This window comes from Cottoperca gobio, chromosome 12 (assembly GCF_900634415.1).
Source record: "Cottoperca gobio chromosome 12, fCotGob3.1, whole genome shotgun sequence".
In the NCBI taxonomy this organism is placed as follows: Eukaryota; Metazoa; Chordata; class Actinopteri; order Perciformes; family Bovichtidae; genus Cottoperca; species Cottoperca gobio.
Window position 1 is genome coordinate 16,168,066 of NC_041366.1, and position 21,698 is coordinate 16,189,763.

Genomic DNA, 21,698 nt, shown 5'->3' on the forward strand with positions numbered 1-21,698 from the left:
GTTAGCTTAGCTTAGCGCAAAAGTTGAAACAGCTAGTCTGGCTCTCTCCAATGGTGCAATAATGTGCTCACTCACTCAAAACTGTGAGAAATGTGAGACGTCTTTAGGGGGTGTGTCTATTTCTAAGTTACTAGTAAGGAAATAGTCTGAGTAAGAAGATAAAACATGTTAATCTTTATTAACCTTTGGACAGAGGCAGGCTAACTTTCCCCCTGCTTCCAGTCTTTGTGCTAAGCTACGCTAAGCTAACCGGCTGCTAGCTGTAGATCCATGATTAACGGACAGATATCAGAGTGGTTTTTCGATCTCCTCAAATTACATCTCGGCCAGAATAGCAATAGAAATATTTCCCAAAATGTCCAACTATTCCTTTAAATGGTGATAAATTGCCAGTGTGTTCACATCTTATTTTACACTGCCGCCAAGTGGCCAAAAGTTTTAGTTACAGGTTTAAATCACATAATTTCACATGGTACCCATGACATTTTTACTACTATCAAAATTACTTTATCAACATCCTAATCAGTCAAAAGTGGAGTTGCAATGCTCCCACCAAACAACACTGACTTCTGCTGTGATTTATGTCTTAAAATACCCTCCACTGTTTAGTCTGTAATTGTCTTGACAAATAGAAAGACACATAAATCTCAGCTGAAAATGACTAATACATTATCATACATTATCACAAGTCAAAGAAGAGCAAACACATGTCTTTATCACTGGATTAACTGGATCTTATCCCTACATGTCGGTGGTCGTGGGATGGGAGGACATACTGGGAGAAAAACATAAAAAAAATATATCTGCATGACTTATTGCACAATGTAAAGTTTTCTGGGCTGCGTCTTGATAAAGCGCTCCTCCTCCTGGTTGCAGAGTCTACAGTGTATGTGCAGAGTGCCACGTAGTCTACCAGACTGTGTGTGTGTGTGTGTGTGTGTGTGTGTGTGTGTGTGTGTGTGTGTGTGTGTGTGTGTTTCAAACCCCAACTTGGTGCTCCAACAGTAATGGAAACCCAGTATTTATGAAAATATTTGTCTGTTTCTGTCATAAAGTTTTGAGTGAAGATTAACTTGAGCTTGTTGCTGAATCTACTTGTGGAAGGAAATTTAAGTGTAAAAAGCTGTAAGGGAATGTAACAGAAGCAGAGATGTTATAGGGTCGAGGTTGTGGGTTTTAAGTAGAGGGATGTGATAAAGGACACCAGAGGAAGAAGGCCTTGCCGTGGATGTTTTGAGAGGTATGTGTGTGGTCCTGTTAGGAGATCAAAATGATGCCATGAAAATGGAGAAAAACAAATTAGAACTGGAGAAAACAATACTTATTTTCTAAATGATGCTCCTGAAGCATTAGAAAAAAACAAAGCGGCAGCGATGTGGGTTTTATATTATATGCAAGAGCATATTTAATAAAATATCTTATATCTGCCCTAAATCTAGAAGTTAGCCGCTGTAAATGCTTAAATGTGGCTTCACGCCTCAAGCGAAGTGACTAATGTCTGCCAGATGTTGACTCAGTGATGGCACTGAATGATTGGTGTTGGTTTTATGTTAAATTTAGCATCATCTCTCCCTCTTTACCCAATGACGTGTCTTATGCAGGAAGCCTTGTCACTATTTTCCCTCCTTATTCTGTAATCCAGACGTGGATTTATTTAAATTCTTTCATCCCAGTCGATTGCCCAAAATATCAGGAATGGGGAGTGAATTCCAGCAACGTGGACAAAAGAACTCGGCTAATTCCTTGCAGATGTGTCTCTTGAGCTGTTGAGGGGAACACTGTGCTGCCCTCGCTGGAGAGAAAAAGCCTCTGCATGGAGAAAGTCCAATGAATTACGAGTGAAAAACATCAGCGACCTAGTACAGCTGGTTCTGTCTGTGTGTTTGGTGTTTCAGGGAAGAAACCCAGGAACACATGTACATAGTTTTCCCCCTCTGAATGCAGAATTAAAGGAGTGTATCATCCTCAAAGCAGAAACGCAATCACATGTTTAAAAAAACCAAAAAGAACATCCGTAGGTGTTTTATACTGGAAACAAATCCTACAAAGCTGAATGGAAATAAAACTACCTGAGGGTATCTCTGAAGACAAAATAGCAAATATTAATAAAACAGCAGCGAGATTCATTGCTGATGTTGCTGTGATTCAGTTTGGAAGGACTTTTTTATGACTCTTTTCACTTTTTAATCCTCAGGAACTGATTATTGTGAAACCGAAGTCTCAGTTTCACAAATGCATCTTCTATCTATCTGGATTAGTGAGCCATTGGAATCCTGTTTCTGTATCAAACATTTCCCACTTGCCAACAATTCACATAAATCTGCAGGGAGGAAACTTTGCAGGCGTTCATATATCTCCACTTGACTCTGATTGGCCCACGCAGTTTACACAAGCTGAAATGAATCGTCACGTCGCCCTCCGTTATCCAAGAACAATACAACTGCTCCAACTGTAAATTACAGCCTGATTTAATTAGTGTACTCTACTATTAAACCCATTCTCAGACTGTAAAGTATTTTTATTCCAACTTTGGTTCTTGATCTCTTTCACAGCTACTGTTTGGGCAGAATAGATTTCCACTGGAATCATATATGTTCATGTTCATTTATAAATCAAAATTGTGTTTTTAAAGCTCCTGACAACTGGGTTTCATTTGTATTTCTCTGTATCACTAAAGATTGATCATTAAATATGCAACAATTAAAATTAAAGGCACCCTGTGGACTTTTTGGCCTCTGGTGATGCTATGGAGCAATGTTTTTATGAATGGAACCCGTTTAGTTTGTTCTCGTACCAGTAAACGGGTGATGCGTTAAAAATTCCTGCTGATGGTTTCACACTACTGCGCTGACGAAAAAGTCTGATAACAAGTTCAAATGAAAGTTGCAAGTTCAATTTTTAATACAAAGTGGCTTTTTAAGTTTTAGGATACACACATCTTGGTGGGTAACGTATGTAAACATAACATTGTTTTCAAGAAAAAAGTTATGAAAAACATCAATATTAATAATTATTAATAATTTAACACTCAATAATATCTGATTAATCAGAACTGTGTGTAAGCATCACATTTTGATTCAAATATTGTTAAACGGTTTAGTAAACTAGCCTGACTCTGCCCAAAGGTGACAAAACTAATTAACATAATATATCTGGCTTGTTTAATCTGTACAAAATCTGAAGTATAAGAACAACTATTGTCAGTTTTATTATTGTTGGACCAAGCGGCAACTCTCGGTGCTGAGCAGTGAAGTGTCTGCGGGAGTGCCTGCAGTTCATCTAATGGCCACTTGAGGATGCCTCCAAAAGAGAGTCAATCTCCATAGTCCCAAAATAAAAATGGCCAAGTTTACAGCAGAAATAAACATGTTTACACCCTGGTACACAACATTAATGAAGAGATTTTTTATATATATCACCTGTATTCATTTAGTTTAATGTTACACATTAGCCGACGATGCCCATTTTGGGAGCCCTTTCAGAAAAGCTATGGGGGACGTCACGGAGACTACGTCCATATTTTATACAGTCTATGCGTTGGACAGAGACAGACTAGCTGTTTACTCATTTCCAGTCTTTGCGGTAAGCTAAACTAACCGGCTGCTGGCTATGGCTTCATATTTAACAGACAGATAGTATCAATCTTCTCCTCATCTAACTCTCCGCCAGTAAGCAAATAAACAGATTCTCCAAAACTATTGCTTTAAACATCACAGAAGCAGTTTTGTGACCGGACGCTCGCCAGTTCAATCGTAGGATTCACGGGAGAAATTTGAGTGGCAAAAGTGAAAAACTAGAGCTCATTAACACCACTGATGTGCCCTTGAGCAATGCCCCAAACCCACAGCTGCTCCAGTGTCCATGCACAGTGGCACAAACATGAGACAACTGTTGTACTTATACCAATAATGAAGAAGGCTTTACAATCAATAAATTACTCTATATTATTCATCTTCTTTTAGTTTTAGCGCTATTAGTTAATTCACAGACAAAATACATTTTAAGTAATATGTAAAGGATCTAGAGTTTGTCTAAAACAAGACTATAATCCCACACTTCCCAAACGACTCAAGAAACAAGAACATGTTGTGCAGCACTCAATATTATTTGCAGTCATCTGCCCCCTAGTGTCATCCAGGATGTGGGACACTGTGACTGATCTGTTATTAGATCACAGGGAATCTTTTTATTTGATGAATTGTTGCTTGTGGACTTCTAGTATTTATTTTTTCAAAGATACACACCAGCTCATAATTAATCTCTGGATGTTCATGTTAAATAAACTAATCCAAATGTTTTGCTTTGAATTCAAGCTCTCATAAAACTTTTTGATTTGAGTAACTGTACAATCCTTGTGCACGTTTGCTGTGGTTTCGCAGCAGCCGTCCTGTGGTCAACCGTGTGCATGCTAGAAAGATTTCCCTGGTTTGCTAAACAGAGGAAAATTAAAACCTTGGATTAAGTTTCCCAAGGTAAGCATTATACCTCTGGTGTTAAAAGCAAGGCAGAGATTTTCATTGAGCTGCAGCAAATGACTTAGCCTCATCAGGAGAGGAGTGTGGGGTCACCAGTCTGCCATCAGACGCAGAAATGCAGATCGAGTATCACCACAGCCTCATTTAGTTTTTTGCTCAGAATAGACTAATTATGACCTTAAAGAAGATTACTGTGAGATGCATGTGATGAGTCTTTCACATTGTCAGCAAAGCTCCAACTCAGACAGGACTGGGCGGAGGGGGTTTGTGGAAAATGGTTTCCTAAACCTAAAACCTAAAAGAATGTTGCAGGGCCATCAAAGATACATGTTTAGGTTTCTTCCTCCTATGAGAAAGTGCAGTGCAGAGACTTCTGGCAGAGTGTGTTGCAATTTGGTTGGGAGTTCATCCAACAGTCAGGAGAAAAGCTATTTATCATGACACTTTGTTGATGTGGCAGAGCAGGAATAAATGAGGACAATATAGTATTTTATTTGGGTCATATATTTAAGCAATAGCTCACGACAGGCCGTGGTATATGGTCATTATGTCACAGTTAAGGGTCGTGTTTCGGCCCGACGCGCAGCGCAGGTCTGAAGTGAGCTATTGCTTTTACAAAACGGTTACCAAGTGTGGCAATATGAAAGAAAAATACACACTCCAATTTAAATAGTTTTTATTATTAAATAATGATGTTCAAAATAAAATAGTCCCTACGTTGCCTTATGCACAAAGCATAGTGCGCAACAGCTAGCGAACATATTAGACAGACAACGTTGATCGATTATAGCTGCTACTTGCTCTTCACGTAGCTCTGCATGTCGTCTTTTAGGGGCTTTCTTCTCTGGAGATAGGCACTGATCAATCCACTCCTCCAGAGTAAAGCTTTGTAAGCTTGTTTCTTAACGGACGTGATTTAACAGCTGTAACGGTTGTAGCTTTTTTTCAGACGCGGAGGGATACTGACTTGTTGTGAAAAGTAACTACAATTCTACCCGTGATATACGCTCATTATACCACGGCTAAGAACCAATCAGATTGCTTGATTTGACATGTCCGTTTTATAAATATATATATATAACCCATTCTAACGAAGTAGGAAGAAAAAGATGAATCTGTTTGTTTTTTTAATCTAACTGCTATGATTCAAAATACGCAGATATTCTTTGTGAGGGAGGAAATAAGTTTCACTGCTCTTTACTGACACCTCTCAAAGGGCCAGAGCAGTTATCAAACACATTTGGCTGGGCATGATCACACATCGCATATCCATCCAGTGGTTATATGAGCAGCAGCAGCAGCAGACTTGTATAACAGATTCAGAAACTCCAAATGCTGAACTCCTCCTTCTCCTCGTCCTCATCATCTCACTGGACGCATCTGCAGGCTGCAGGAGCAGAGCGATATGAGTTTACACGGATACATTTAAACTGAGCTTTTCCTCTCTGCCCATTGAATTCCCTTCAAATAAAGATGAAGGATATTTAAAGATAAGTGGCAACCCTGGCTCATTTGAAATAATAGCTTAGTCACATTAAATCTCCTTTAATTGAGTTCATAATGGGACTACGCATATTTGGCACGCCACTTTACGCATATGCGTGCGTCTATTTTTTTGTTTCCATCCTGCAAACTGCTCAGTCTCAGACGAATCCGGGGGCCCAACAAGGAATTAACCAAAGAGCGGCTCTCCGGCAGACGCTACAGTGGTCACACAACGGTAAGGTTTTTAGTATTTTAAGCCAGGGCTCGGAGTATCAGCCACCGAGGCGCAGGGGCGCACCTCGGCAGCAAGTGCAGGCGCAACCTGTCACCATCATTCGTGATGCGGACGTGAAACATCCGGACACTTCGAGCCAGCCGGTGGACCAGCAGCAGCAACAGCCTTCCCGGCCGGCGTCCAATCCACACAACTCACGCGGGCTCCCGCCTCCACTCCAAAGGCTCGTGAGAGGACACGAGCACCGCCAACATCACCATGACCGGACCGGTGAGCGCACGGGGACGCAGAGGAGCAACAATGAGACTCAGGAAAAGGTCACTGTCAGTCCGCCTGTGCCCCGGAGAGAAGACATGATGGTCGGCGACGATCCCTACGACCCTTACAAATCCTCTGATGATAATCCCTATGACAATTATTATGACGTTTACGAGAGACCAAGGCAGAGGTCGAGACCCGGATATGGCACAAGGAATCATCAGTACGGTAAAAGTTCTTAAAACAACATTAATAAGATATATATGACCCATAAATAGGAGTTTGTGATGCTTCTGGTCTATCGATTAATTCAGTTTGTTTGTCTTTGTTGTCTTACTTTGTCTCTAAATGTTTTAGGTACCACTTTTATTTACTGTCATATTTATTGCTATTATCACTATTGTGATGTTGTTTTAGGTCTGCCTGATCTTGTACCTGACGCGTACTACATTCAAGCATCTGCCTATGCCCAGAGAGTCCCAATGTACAACCTGAGATGTGCAGCTGAGGAGAACTGTTTGTCAAGGTAGAGAGAAAAGAGAGAGGGTTTTGCATCTAAGTCTGAGTGTGATTCAGAGAGCTTTGATCCATAACAACCACCTAAAGTGTTTGTGGGTGAGGGCTGCAGTGCCAAGTGCAACCGTGAGATGAGGTGAAATTAACCGAATCCTGCCACTGATGGTGGAGATGGGTGGAGTGGTGGAGGATTTCTGTAAAGTTTAATCATAGTTTGCCCGAGGAGAGAAAGCCCGAATGGTAAACACATTATCGAAGGCTAGACCAAACAACCCATTTCCTTCCAACTATTTTTCCACCCACCATAGACGGCTTTCACTCAGGCAAGGGGGAGGGGGTCTAGCAGGAAAAACAATCTTAATGACGTAATTGTGTCCACATTTGACCTGTTTTTTTCCGGCAAACTTATGCTCTTCCTTTGCTTTGTGCCTGCAGCTCAGCCTATACATCCAGTATTAGAGACTATGACACTCGAATGCTGCTGAGGTTTCCTCAGAGAGTCAAGAACCAGGGGACGGCGGACTTCCTCCCTAGCAGGCCACGTTACTCCTGGGAGTGGCACAGCTGTCACCAGTGAGTACAATGTCATGTCATCATCACACACAGAAAGGCTTTGTTGTTGTTTCCAAGAGATACTATTTGTCACTACACCTTTGAACCACAGTTGTGTTACTTTTGGCTGCCTTATAGTTTTCATTGGGTATTTTATAGAGTTATATAATACTGTAGCTTTGCAGAGATTTTGATATCAGGGCTTTTATTTGTATCTTTAAGCTTTTAAAGATGTACTTTTTTTTATTGTCGCAATCTCAGCATACAGGCAGTAAAACACACTTTCAAAAGATTATGAACTTCGTATGACCTTTGAATTCAGTTAAATTACAGCTGCAAAGACAGGCGTTTTAAAATAAAGTTGTGTGATGAGGATAATGAGCCAAAAAGCAAAACCACTGCTTTCTTTATTGAGCTTCTGGAAATGTGCCCAGATTTCCTTGATTCCACAGAAACTACCTCAGTCCATAGTTATGTTGAGAAACAACTCGTCCACTGTGCTAATCCCCAAAATGGAACACATTGGGCAGTGATCCAATAAACCTTTCATGTAGACTGTCTATATTTCTTGTCAGTGTTTTGAAAGTCAACTTGTGTTCAAATCCAGACCGTTTTTCTCATTGAACAAACTTTCAGATAATAAAGTGAAAGCGGATTCAGATTCACTGTAGTGTAAATGTTAATCAGTAGTTGTGTAAATATCGCCCAGGAACAAAACAGTCCCTGGTGGTTCTTAACTAACAGTGTCTGGTTGTTTTATTAAGTCCCAGATTGATGTAGATCTCATTCACTTCAGTTTAAAAAATGAACACTACTGCTGCTGATCCACAGGCACTTCCACAGCATGGACGAGTTCAGCCACTACGAGCTGCTGGATGCCTCCACTCACCACTCGGTGGCTGAGGGCCACAAGGCCAGCTTCTGCCTGGAGGACACTTCCTGTGACTACGGCTACTACAGGCGATTTGCTTGCACCTCACATACCCAGGTCTCAAAGATACCTGCTGAAAAGATGAAATGTTGCTGACTTTAAAGCAGCTCTTAGCAATATTATATACAAACACACACTGTACTCTACCTGCTCAGCACCAAAGTAGATGACATAGTGGCACATTTAAAGAGCTAGTTATTTTACTCAGAAGTAGGTGGAGACCAAAAACACAGCTTGAATTAGAATAAAGATTGGGCTTACATTCATCAGGAGGCCAGAAACCTCACTCCTAGGTTGGCCTGTGTCTGCTGGATGTGTAATTAGGCAACTTGTGCCAACACATCAACTCCATGGGGCTATAATATGCCAGTCTTCTGTTTACAGCTTGTTTCTGCTGCCCCCAAGTGGCCAAAAAAACAGCTAATGCAGGTTTAAGCTATCAACCTAAGTTCAGTTATTTTTATTCACAAGTTATACAGTTATACAAGTACAATCACAAGGTATAATGGAGATATTTAAAATAGGACACCCTGATAAGATATCTGAAGCTTGACAATAGGGGCCCAGACACTAAGCAGATAGTATTTAAAACACGTCTCGATTAGAAAAAGTGCACGTATTATACAGTAACATTTATAACCTACAAAACACCTAAGACTAACCAAAGACCCTAAAAACTTTAATATTTTAATGGTTATACTTTTTTACTCTACTCTGCATTGTGCCTGGAATATTTTTACGGGGGCTTTTTGAAAAGTGAGCTCTAAATCGTAATATGGAAACAACATATAGCCTCTGGATGATGGGTTGGCTTAGACTAGCGCCTTAGTGAAGATTCATACTGCTCTCCACGTATGCTGAAACAGTTTGAAGCTTTATGTTACTGATTTTGTCCCAGACTACACAAAAATATTGCGTTACATGACTAGGTCTAGGTCATAGGTCTTCAACAGGAGGTCCACGGAGGTACTGCAGGGGGGTCGCACATTTCTTTGTAGATAAAGCAAATCTTTTTTATTAAAAAAATGTTTTTCATTGAAAAAAAGTTTAATGGTACACAACTCGGACAGTTTCTTACCATCAACTCGATTCACTTTCGTGATATGACGTCAACTCGGCAAGTCATGTACCAAAATCTTCACCGACTTTCAAGTTGTTGTTCTGATTTGGGAACACATTTTTTCGATTATTCTGACAGCACATGAATGCAGCACAAGTGTCCCAGTCCATCATGACAGTGAGTCTGCATGCACAACACCAGGACCCGGAGACTGAAGCAGCTAAATGGAATTCAGCCGTCATTAATTTGATTATTAACACCTGTGCTTTTCTTACTGCGACATATCAAAATGTCATCAATAAAAAACCTTTGAATTATAGTGTTTGCAAAATAAAAGCCAGTTCACCTCGAGTGATAGCCTATAGCTATAAAGATAACTTAATGCAGTGAAACCTTTTTGCACAATCACACTTTAATGGTTCCATTTCATTTGGGTTAAGACCAAAATAGGGGATAGTAACTTCTCATTGAAGGAGCGGGTTGTAGGGTTTTGGTTCCTACATTTCTATAAAGCAGAGCCAGTGATGATTAAATTATTTCCTGTTTCTTCTGTATTATGATCCCAACTGACTGAACATCTGTCAGCAGCGTTTTTGGAACATGATTTCTTTTTCCATCCTCTTTATTTTGACTGGCTGATTCTTTTCTCTTTCTTATAATTATAATTATTTGATTTTGTACTGTAATAAACCCATTTTTTGTTAAAGTAAAAGTTACTTTTCTGTATGTAAAAGAAGTTTGTTTGTTTGTATAATGTTTTATGTGGATGCTGTCCAATGTGCAGGGCCTGAGCCCAGGATGTTATGATACCTACAACGCAGACATCGACTGCCAGTGGATCGACATCACAGATGTGAAAGCTGGAAACTATATCCTCAAGGTTTGTTAGAAATACCAGATGACATTTATCTGCCTCGTGAGATGCAAAACCCCTTTTAAAAAGTTACACTTGTGTGGAATCACCTCGCATTCGTGAACATGTTGTTTATTTATCTTTGATTCTTATATTTTTACATTTGGTTGTTTTCCACAGATCAGTGTAAATCCGAACTATCATGTCCCAGAATCAGACTACAGCAACAACGTTGTGCGCTGTGACGTTCGATACACCGGCAACTACGCCTACGTGTCAGGATGTCACATGTCATCGTGAGTATCACAAGTGACACATTTATATTTTATATTTCTTGCATTGTCCATTAATGGTGTTTTATTTTATTTTTTTCAGGTATTAAAAGTCATTCACAGCAACTCAGCGGAGATGTTCTGTAATTGATAATGCAGAGGACTGCATAGATTACATGTTAGAGATGCATTTTATCATTTAAAATATGCCAGAAAATGTTGAATTGCTTGTGTAGGAAAGCAGTTTTCCTCCCCACTGAGAAGTCTATTCTTATCTGTTATTTTCTTTAGTTTTCATGTCTTACTTAAATTGCATTGTACTGTATTCTTTGCATTTTATACCACTTGTAAGATAGTTAGAGAATAAAATGAAATTTAGAAGCTTAGCAAGTTATAAATGTAAACCAGTTTACCCTCGTTGTTAAGTCAATTATAAATCAATTATATCACTATTTTGAAATGAATCAGCTGTAAAGGAAATTGTATTTGTTATATTTATATGCAACGGAAGAAACTCTTTACTCCAAAGCTTTTGTTGAAACTGAGTTGAATTAAACTTTGTGATATTGTATCACTTTTGTAGACTGGCCAGTTTGAAGTGACTTCCTCGTATTGGATTCGTTTCTTACCTTTTTCTCTCTTTTTGTCTGAATCACAAACATAGACACACAAAACAAATACAAAAGGTTAAAGGGTAGAGCTGCAAACTACTGATAATCTTCTTTACACATTGTGTTTATTTTTTTAATTAATCCACGAAATGTTTAGTTAATAAAATGTCAGAAAATAGTGAAAAATGCCCGTCATGAGTTCCCAGAGCCATCTTCATATAAAGATAGAAACAAAGGCTCACATTTGAGCTGGAACCAGAAAATGTTTGGCATTTTTAAATAAATAGATATCTTTCATAGAACTAAAAGAAATATAAATTGTACAACAAATAATAAAATGTAGGGAAAGGAAACAATTGGAGTACATTTGAAATGTCTAAATATTCTGATACTTTTTGCCAATTTTTTTTTTTTTTTTTAAGTTTTCAAAATTAGTCAAATACGTTTTATAAAATCGGTATCTATAAAATATAATAGTACATAATATAATATGGTCATTTAAACCATCATTTTATGGATGTAATATTTTGCTAATATATTAATAAATGTTATTATGTAAGTTTGATCTGCCGAGAATTTGGGATTGTTAAAAGTAGGTATTACTTTACCAACTACTGAACACTGCCCCCACCCCTCCGCAGTCCTCTGCATCAAAGTGTGAAGAACTCGCATTGTTCCTCAATAATAAAATAACTTAAATCAGAGCCAGCATCACTTATGATGCAGACACAGAGAACATCTGCAAACATTGTGATGTAACCATGGGAACATTCACCTGCATCACATTAACTGAGCTTCATAAAGCTGTGAGGGATTGTAACTCCTCCACCTCTTGTGTTGACCCGATACCTACAGCATTCGTTAAGCGGATATTCGACAGCATTTCAAGTCACGTCCTAAATATTATAAACACGTCTCTTCTAACGGGCATCTTCCCAGACGTCTTCAAAACAGCCATTGTAAAACCCTTGCTAAAGAAACCTAACCTAGACAGTAATACGCTGACCAACTATAGGCCAATATCTAACCTTCCATTCATCAGCAAAATACTAGAATAAATAGTCTCGGTCCAAATAAACTCCTTTCTTAAAGAAAACAACATCCTGGAGGAATTTCAATCAGGCTTCAGAGGCTGCCACAGTACCAAAACTGCTCTGACTAAAATAATGAGTGAACTCAGACTAAACTCTGACACAAACAAGGTCTCAATTCTTATCCTGCTAGACCTAAGTGCAGCATTTGAAACGATCGACCATGACATCATAATTAATCATCTAGAAAAACTGGTTGGTCTTTCTGACTGTGTATTAAACTGGTTCAGAACATATATCAAAGGGAGAAAGTATTTTGTCAGGCTTGGAGATCATGTGTCAGAGAAGCATGATGCCCACTTTGGAGTTCCACAAGGGAGCTGCCTCGGTCTATTACTGTTCTCCCTATACATGCTACCACTGGGGGACATCATTAGAGAACACAATGTGTGCTCTCATAGCTACGCGGATGACACGCAACTGTACATCTCTGCTGAACCAAATGATGCTACAGCTATTAACTCCACCACCACCTGTCAGCAATAAATAAATTATAGATTAGGGAGGCAAGCTCGCTCAATATCTTCAAAAGTAAGCTAAAAACATATCTTTTTACTTTAGCCTTTTAATAGTGATATTTTATATCTCTTTGCTTTAGCCTTTTAATGGTGATATTTTATATCTCTTTGCTTTAGCCTTTTAATGGTGATATTTTATATCTCTTTACTTTAGCCTTTTAATAGTGATATTTTATATCTCTTTACTTTAGCCTTTTAATAGTGATATTTTATATCTCTTTACTTTAGCCTTTTAATGGTGATATTTTATATCTCTTTACTTTAGCCTTTTAATAGTGATATTTTATATCTCTTTACTTTAGCCTTTTAATGGTGATATTTTATATCTCATTACTTTAGCCTTTTAATAGTGATATTTTATATCTCTTTACTTTAGCCTTTTAATGGTGATATTTTATATCTCATTACTTTAGCCTTTTAATGGTGATATTTTATATCTCATTACTTTAGCCTTTTAATAGTGATATTTTATATCTCTTTACTTTAGCCTTTTAATGGTTTAACATTGAATCTGTAAAGGTAACTAGGATACATTTTCAGAGTGTGTATTTTTGAAAAACTTGAGATCAAATAGACTGTTTTACCACAGGGAAAAAGAGGAAGTTTCTACGATAAATGTGTTTACATGTTCTTTACACAATTAGTGGAAAAGTGAAAGATTAAAGAATATATTGGAGAAAAACTGGCTTTAACCGATAGGTTTCATGAAACTTAACAAACAGGGGTTTGTTTATGAAACGGGCTTTAACCAAGATTTTGCCAAAAGAATCTGGACTCACGGAGACGTCTGTGTTTTATACGTTAAAAGGTCAATAAAGAGGTTGACGCTGTAAACGTAAATCCAAAGACTACCAGGAATGTGTAGCAAAAGGAGTAAACCAGTTGAAGGGTCACAGGGGCCCATTGTTGATCTCATGCTTTCAAAATATGGCCCTGATAGTTTAAAACATTTACAAGAATGGTGTGCCAATGTTATTTCATACTATTTTAATTCTGCTATTTTTATAATGGTACTTCAGACTCATTTACATCAACACTGTGATTATTGTACTGTAAATGCTCTTATTCTGTCTAATCTTGTACTAATTGTTATGTTTTTGCTGTGAAGCACTTTGGGCTGCAATTCTTGTATGAAAGGTGTTATACAAATAAAGCTTATTATTATTATTATTATTATTATTATTATTATTATTATTATTATTACATACAATCTTTGTTTGAATGTGGACAGTGGTGGAAAGTAACTAAGTATATTTACTCAAGTAGCCTTGTGTAGTAATTTTGAGGTACTTCTACTACACTACATTTATTTAATCACTTAAGTTACTAGCTACTTTGCAGATTTAGATTATAAAAACAAAATATTAATTTTACTTACTCAGGTAACATTTGAATCAGAATCAGAATTATTCTTTTTTGCCAAGTAGGATTGTACATAGAAGGAGTGTATTGCTTTGGTGTATTATGGTGCATACATAAACACAATAAGATTAAAATGTAGAGCAAATACAGAATTATTCTAAAACCTATTATTAAAAAAATATTCTAAAATTAAAAAAAGTGTACAATAAACACACATACAAAAATGAAATGCAGTAAGTGTATGACAAATTACTGTGAAAACATATGTACAGTATATCTGAATTAAAAGGGGAAGAGCTGTGCAGTGTGGTAGTATTGCGAAGAAATGCGTTTTGAATGAGTAATTTTACACTGTGTTATTGCAACTTTTACTTAACTTAAATATCTGAATACTTATTCCACTGCTGAATGTGGATCGGTATTTCACAATATTAACATTAACCATAAAATAAAATCACAACCTGGGCCTCCAGTCCGACAGGGGGCGCCACGGAGACAGTTCGTGTGGTTTGAATCCAGGGATTTTTATCAGGCTGCTAAAGAAACTGGAGTCAACCACCAGCAGTGTGTGTGTGTGTGTGTGTGTGTGTATGTGTGTGTGGCATAGGATCAAATATTACCTACAAAACAGCTCGTTTTTCTAGTTGAAATGCATCCAGTGAGAGTGTCGATCCCGTCGTTTCGGTCAGAAAACAACTCGATCGAGAAAGGATTCACGGTAAGCCGCTCCACAATAATAACCTGTGTGTGTGTGTGTGTGTGTGTGTGTGTGTGTGTGTGTGTGTGTGTGTCTGTCGTCTGCCTGCTGCTGCTGTCATCACTTTTCATATTTACTCGCATGTTATTTCTGTACCCTGAAAATAATAATCCATCATCTGTGTTTACCACCAAGCAGCGTCAGTGTCGCTGTTATGGTTTGATTTGTTGTCTGTTTCGCGTGGTCTCTACATTTTAATGCAACATATCGTTTGTTTTGGCGAGAATTTGTGTCTTAAGTAGACCACACGGGATCCCCAGCTGTCTGACAGAAATACAGATTTAAATAAAGCTGCAGACATCAACTCATTGCACAGTGAACCTCATATTAAGCGTTAATGAAGCCTTTAAACTCCCTTAGAAACGTCACCTTAAAGGTGTATACCAGAAATGTAGTGTTGAAATCAGACATTAAAAGACATTTTTAAAAATCATATACTGACTTTAAGGTCAACATCCAAAAACATTGGAGCCTACAGTTCCCATAAGTGTATTAAATAGACTTTTGGTAAGGCCAAACTCCCATGTCTTTCAAACCCCATGCATATTTCATTGTTAACTTAATTAATAAAAATTAACGAGCTGATAGTGGGAACACTGTATGTTTATAATGACATTGTATTTAAAGTGGTTTTGTCATCGCTGATAGCTGATCCCAGTAATAAGGCTCTGATACTGATCCAGTATAATGAACCAGTTCATCCCTAATAGGGGTGTCGCGATATACTGATGTTGATAATACCAGTGATATTAAAAATGAAATTTAAATAATTTCTTTTCATTCTTGCTTTGTCTCTATCCCCTCTATCTTTATTTGCCAAAATACACAATAAACATATAAGTAATAAGTTAAACATGAGGTTGACTGGTAGCATTATTAACATATATATATATAATTTTTTTCTATCGTTATTGTGAATTATTTCAGCCACAATAATCGTGTAATAAAAATATGATATCATGACAGCCCTAACTTTAAGCCATAAGAGGTCAAACTATCCAGTAATTCACAAGAAGAAAATAACACTAAACAACTCCTACATCCCTTTCATCATCCTGTGAGCGCTCAGGTTTATCTCGGGATCCTTTGAGCTGTTCTGACCTCCTGGTGGGAAACTAGTGTTTTAGACAAGAGAGCGCTTAGAAATGAGTGTCAGCAGCTTAAAAACCCCTTCCTGTTTCAACATGACAAACAGCTCCATAAAGAAATGTGTTCCCTGTCTGGTATGAAGTAACACCCAGCAGCATATTGATGTCTATAGTTTTCACATATGGGTGCGACATATGAATATATTCTTTACAATGAGAAACCACAGTGTTTTTTTTAATTCAAATAAGCAAACATCATCAGCCTCTTTGGGACGTTTTTCACCTTTTTGTCGTGCTGTTTTTTCCACAGCAAAGACAGCATCTTATTTAGAAGTATCTGAGTTGTTCATTAATAATCTGGGTTTATTAATAATTCTGACTTGTTTCCTCTTTGTCTTCAGAGATGCAGTATGTGTTTATGTTGCCAGTACAGAATTGCAGTAACAACACTGACTACTGTCATTTAAGAGTGGATTTCCTCATATACATAATGCTCGCGAGAAGAGCGAGCGAGGGAAGTAGAAGTCTGTTTAGGGATGTTAACAGTAATTCTGCAGGATCACATTTTTTACAGCAGCCAGATGTTTCCTCTTGGTAACTCACTGACATGGCTGACAGCTCCACAGTCAGCTGTCACACACACACACACACACACACACACACACACACACACACACACACACACACACACACACACACACACACACACAAACTGTCGGCACTGGGAGGGGCCCTTTTTAGCTGATGGTCTCTGGTGATAAATCATGATTCATTCAACTGACTCTCAACAGCATTCACACTGTTTGCCAAGACCAGCACTAACTTTTATCTTTCTTTCAGGTTTTTAGAATTGACGTGCTGATGAATGGCAGACAACATGCTGTTGAAAAACGCTACAGTGAATTCCACGCTTTGCATAAAATGGTGAGCTCAGTGCATCCCCCAAAGTTTCTGATCATTTATTGGTGTGTAGAGTGTTAACACATTCCTCCTTTCCCTTAACCTTAGCCCTTAATAACTTGTGATTTTTACATAGAGTACTAACCACCAATTCTGATTTATATCACTCAAAAACAAAAACAAATGTAATAGATACAAATGTATTTATGTAGCCCATTTAAGACAACAGTATGCATTACAATGGGCTTCACAAAACATGTCTATGTACCTGTATACTAGTGCAACTTTCCAAACTGTGTACTATAGGTATGTTCAGGAAATTACAGCAGCAAATAAATAAATGATTAATGTGCTTCCTGTGGTTACCCACATTCACCATAGCAGTTTGTTTGAGGTTGTAGCTTTACAGATGAGTTCCTCTTCCTCGTATTGTGCATGTTGTCTCACAAGTCAAAATGTCTGCTGTAAAAAAAGTCACGACGACACACGACAGGTTTTAAATGATTTAGCAATAGTGTAGTTTGTGTAGAGTGATAATTAGTGTGTGTATATATACTGTATATGTATATATATCTATATGTTTTTAAATCCCTCCAGCTAAAGAAGAGCCTAAAGCCACCTGAGATCCCTTCCAAACATGTCAGAAACTGGGTTCCCAAAGTCCTGGAGCAGCGGAGGCACGGTCTGGAGCTCTACCTGCAGGTACGCTGACACAGCTCCACCCCACTGAGGTTAAGAAAATGACAATGACCTACATTAGTATACAGATAGACACATAGGTGACATAACTGATGCCTGATGTCTTTCTGTTACCAAGTACATATTTAGGGAGATGAAATATATTCAAATCGTTCACCAAAAAGGTCATGCAGGTCACTCCATGTGCACATTGCAATTTGCTTTTGTTTTGTCTCTTTTGTCAGTCTGTAATTATGGAAAACGAAGTTCTTCCAAAGATATTTCTGGATTTCCTGAATATCCGCCATTTTCCTTCAGTGCCAAAAACAGAAAGCTGTGGGTGAGTTGAAACTCTATGAAATAAAACACCGATTGTGTGGCTCTTTGTGAGAGTTTGATGCCAAGCTACTGGAAAGATATGTGGCTTAACTTTCATTTTTTTCTCCACTAAGGTCGTTTGATACAGAATCAGAGGAATCAAGGTGAGTCGTTTTATTTCAGTGAATGTATTTTTAAAAGCTATTGTCTATAAGTGCAGGTCACTATTTGCTCTTGCACTTGAACTTCAGCCAGCATGTCGGTGACACCACCCACATTTCTTCATCCTGTTGATTCATTCATGCATGTTGCCGCCCACAAACCTTCTGACTTTTGTTTTGGACTCTTCTCAGTAAACTTTCACATCAGCCAGTCTTGCTGTTTCTGAGAGACCCCTACCTGCTGCCATCTGCTCACGGTGAGTCCAGGATACTAATATCGTAATATCCCTGTGATTTCTTAGTCTCATAGCATAGTTGAAAAATATTTTCAGTAGTTTAGCTTGTTTAACTAAAATACACATAAAAAAAACAATAAATCCAAAGAAAGTTTATGCTGACTAAAAAGGTGCAGGCTGAAGCCTTATCTTATCACACCTTCTTTTTACATTACTTATGTCGTACAAGTCCCTTTTAAATGTATATATTATATATATTATATTTACATAATTCCCAATCAATGATTCATATATACACTAGTGTTCATACCTCAGTTTTATTTGTTATTTTATCATTTTCCTTTTCAAAACTATTCATAACTCCTTTTACTGTTAGACATTTGTTTTGCATTTGATCTAATCCTTATATGGAGAAAAAAAAACTACATATATATATATATGGAAATTCTTTTCAATCTTATTTTTTACTTTATACATTAATTAAGCAGTTTTTTAATTCCCCAAATCTCTAAATTTGAAAGCATGTGAGTTTGTAAATAATACGTTTGTTGGTTCATGATGAATCAGTTCTGTTTACAATTCTTACAACTCATATCATCACATAAAAATCTGATTTGTGATTGATTTGTTTGTGTTTCCCCAAATCTCCACACAGTAGATGATGCATGAAACTATAAAAGAACAGTACAATATATGTAAATGACTGACATTTTTTGTCTTTACATGATGTATATGTGGTTCCTGTTTCCAGCGAAGTTTGTGGTGGATTAGATATTTATAGTAAATTAACTGTGAAACTATCGTACACATCTTTTCAGTAAAAAGTGGGAATGGACCTCTTACTGATCTTACAATTTAACTTGAAAACATTTCTTCTATTCTTTCCTTTTTAGATGCGTTTTCGAATGTTGTGATTGAAGGTGTGGTGCACGGAGTTTTCTATCCAGATCTTCAACCGAGGTAGAACCGCAGATCCCAATCTGAGGGCACGTCACCGCAAACAGATGTTCTCACATCGTTCTGGGTGTGCATCATGAAGGACGTGACATGTTAAGATACACTGAGCCCCGTTTACGTTTTCCAAAACGGAAAACAAAAACCTATATATTTATTATCTTCTCTCGACAAATCACTGGCACCATCAGTTTTTCTTGAAAAGGTCAAGTGTGTCCCTTATTTCAAAGGATTTGAATCCTAAAATGTAACTATACTTGAACAGTTAGGCAGGTAAATGTTTTTAGGCATTAGAATCAAAAGACTAACAAGATCATTTTCAGATTATGGCAAATAATAACTTATATTTTCATTCTTTCTTAAGAAAGTAATAAGTTTAATTGACATACAGTATTAACTGGAAATAGAGATAAGAGGCTGAGCAAAGGAGGGGAGAACTAAAGTGTTTTAGTACATAAATACAAGAAACTCTGGAGAACCAGGAAGGAGAAGCTGATGCCAGCTGGACTGAAGGTTAGTTTTCCACACAGAGAGGAGGCCAAAGCACAGGGCTGGAGTGTGGAGCTGGATCATGGCCTGCAAACAGGGAGGTGCCACACCCTTTGTAGCACCAGCACTGCGGTTTTAAGAATTTGTTCTGAGCTGCCACATTGAGCCATCTGAGGAAGAAGCAGTGGAGCAATTTTGAGTGTGTTTGTGCTATCTGGTGGAGTTGCTACATGTGAGGGTGGAAGTGATTGGAGTTGTGATGTGGACCTCATTTTGAGCATCAGATGTGTGTGAAGGAGTACTGTAGTGTTTACGATGGTGATAGTGGAAGTGCAGCTTAGTTTGGGGGAGGTGATGAGCCAGAGGGTTTGGGCACAAAGGCCTTTTGAATTGTAACCAGGACAGACAGACGTATGTGACACAAGCTGTGAGCGGGGAATGATGATGATGATGATGATGATGATGATAACTCCACAGATTTAGCATTGCACTCCTATTGCATTGTCAAAATCCCGATTATATAATGCAGCAGAACCAGAGATATGTTTTTTATTCCATGTATTCTTTTGCTTACTTGCATTACTCAATGCAATTCCACCGTCGACAGTTTGGACGTAGATTCAGGTGTGTTGTGCTAGTTGCGGCTGAATTAGCCTTAAGCAGAGATGAGGAGCTGCAGAGATCTGGTAACCTCACTTCTCTCTGACTCCACACGCCCAGATTATTTCATTTTCAGATTTAGCAATTTATCAGATTTGGCACTGCTCCCTCAAGAGCCACAAAAAGCTTTGTACAACATTTCACATATGCAGCAGTACTCCCGAAGACCTGTGAACAGACTTCGGTGGGTAAAATCGAGTCCGTCTCTGAGGGAATTAGGGCAAATTTGAGGGTACTTCTCCCTTTCTGATTTGTGCGTGCTTTCTTCTTTCACATTTCGAAAGATGTTTAATGAAAGAAGCAATGATGGATTTGATGAGGACTGATAGCATAGCAGGAGAATGAGCCTGTTTGACCAAAGGGTGTAAACGGTTTGTTGATGTCCCAAGTACGACATGTGAAAATAGTTCCAGCTTGTGCAAAAATAATGTAAAAAATGAAATCTATAATCATTAAATCAAAGTAGAAATCCTTCTTATTTCTGACTAGAACTGACACAGGCCTGTTATTATTGTCCCCAAAGAAACAACTTCTACAGACTGTGCGCACACACATATTTAGCAGCAGTTAGTGCAAGTGGATTTTTACATGAGTAGGAAAAATAAAAGTGGAAGGCCAGTATCTAACACTATACCAATTAAGTTTAATGTTTAATTTACACATCATATACAAGGCCCGGTTTTCACTCGTAGTGATAAGAGGCATCATCACCCATCATGTAAAAGGGAAAACATTTTTAAAATGAGAGATGGGGATTTAAAAGACTTACAAACCAGTAAAACACTGTGCAATATGAAATAAATACAGATTGTCTTTATATTGTTCCTTGTGAAGTACAAACCATCTCCTGTTGTGGACACTTGAAATGACGTGTAGCTTTTGTGAAACAATATGTTGCATGTCACTTTCTGGGCAGTAATTGATGAAACTTTCTTATGACTGGACCTCCACTACAGCAGTGACGACTACATATTTATACTGAATTAAATTAATCCTGAGCATCTAACCTCAATTTAACAGATCATGATTTTATGTTTTAACAAAGTAAATAATTTCCTAGAGATCCTTCTTAGATTTATATGTATTTATAGTGTGTAACATTGTACTTACTATGTGAAAAGTGTCATTTATGTGCCATAATGTCCACCCTACAGTGAACACTGGAATTCTACTGTAGCACTTTAAAATGGGCGATATGTAAAATACTGACACCAATAAAATTATTTCCACAAGCCTTG

General features: G+C 37.9%; 2 protein-coding genes across 2 annotated transcripts; both read left to right on the plus strand.

The window, feature by feature from the left end:
- The first annotated feature begins 5,762 nt into the window (after positions 1-5,762).
- loxa (lysyl oxidase a) lies at positions 5,763-11,224 on the plus strand. The gene is made up of 7 exons (XM_029445536.1): positions 5,763-6,681; positions 6,871-6,979; positions 7,405-7,542; positions 8,353-8,509; positions 10,297-10,392; positions 10,546-10,661; positions 10,741-11,224. Exons 1-7 carry the CDS (start codon positions 6,036-6,038, stop codon positions 10,745-10,747), a joined length of 1,269 nt encoding a protein of 422 aa, XP_029301396.1. The 5' UTR covers positions 5,763-6,035; the 3' UTR covers positions 10,748-11,224.
- Positions 11,225-14,724: 3,500 nt separating this feature from the next.
- Positions 14,725-21,692, plus strand: snx24 (sorting nexin 24). The gene is made up of 7 exons (XM_029444388.1): positions 14,725-14,937; positions 16,905-16,988; positions 17,562-17,666; positions 17,888-17,982; positions 18,095-18,124; positions 18,314-18,378; positions 19,251-21,692. Exons 1-7 carry the CDS (start codon positions 14,869-14,871, stop codon positions 19,319-19,321), a joined length of 519 nt encoding a protein of 172 aa, XP_029300248.1. The 5' UTR covers positions 14,725-14,868; the 3' UTR covers positions 19,322-21,692.
- The last annotated feature ends 6 nt before the right edge of the window (positions 21,693-21,698 follow it).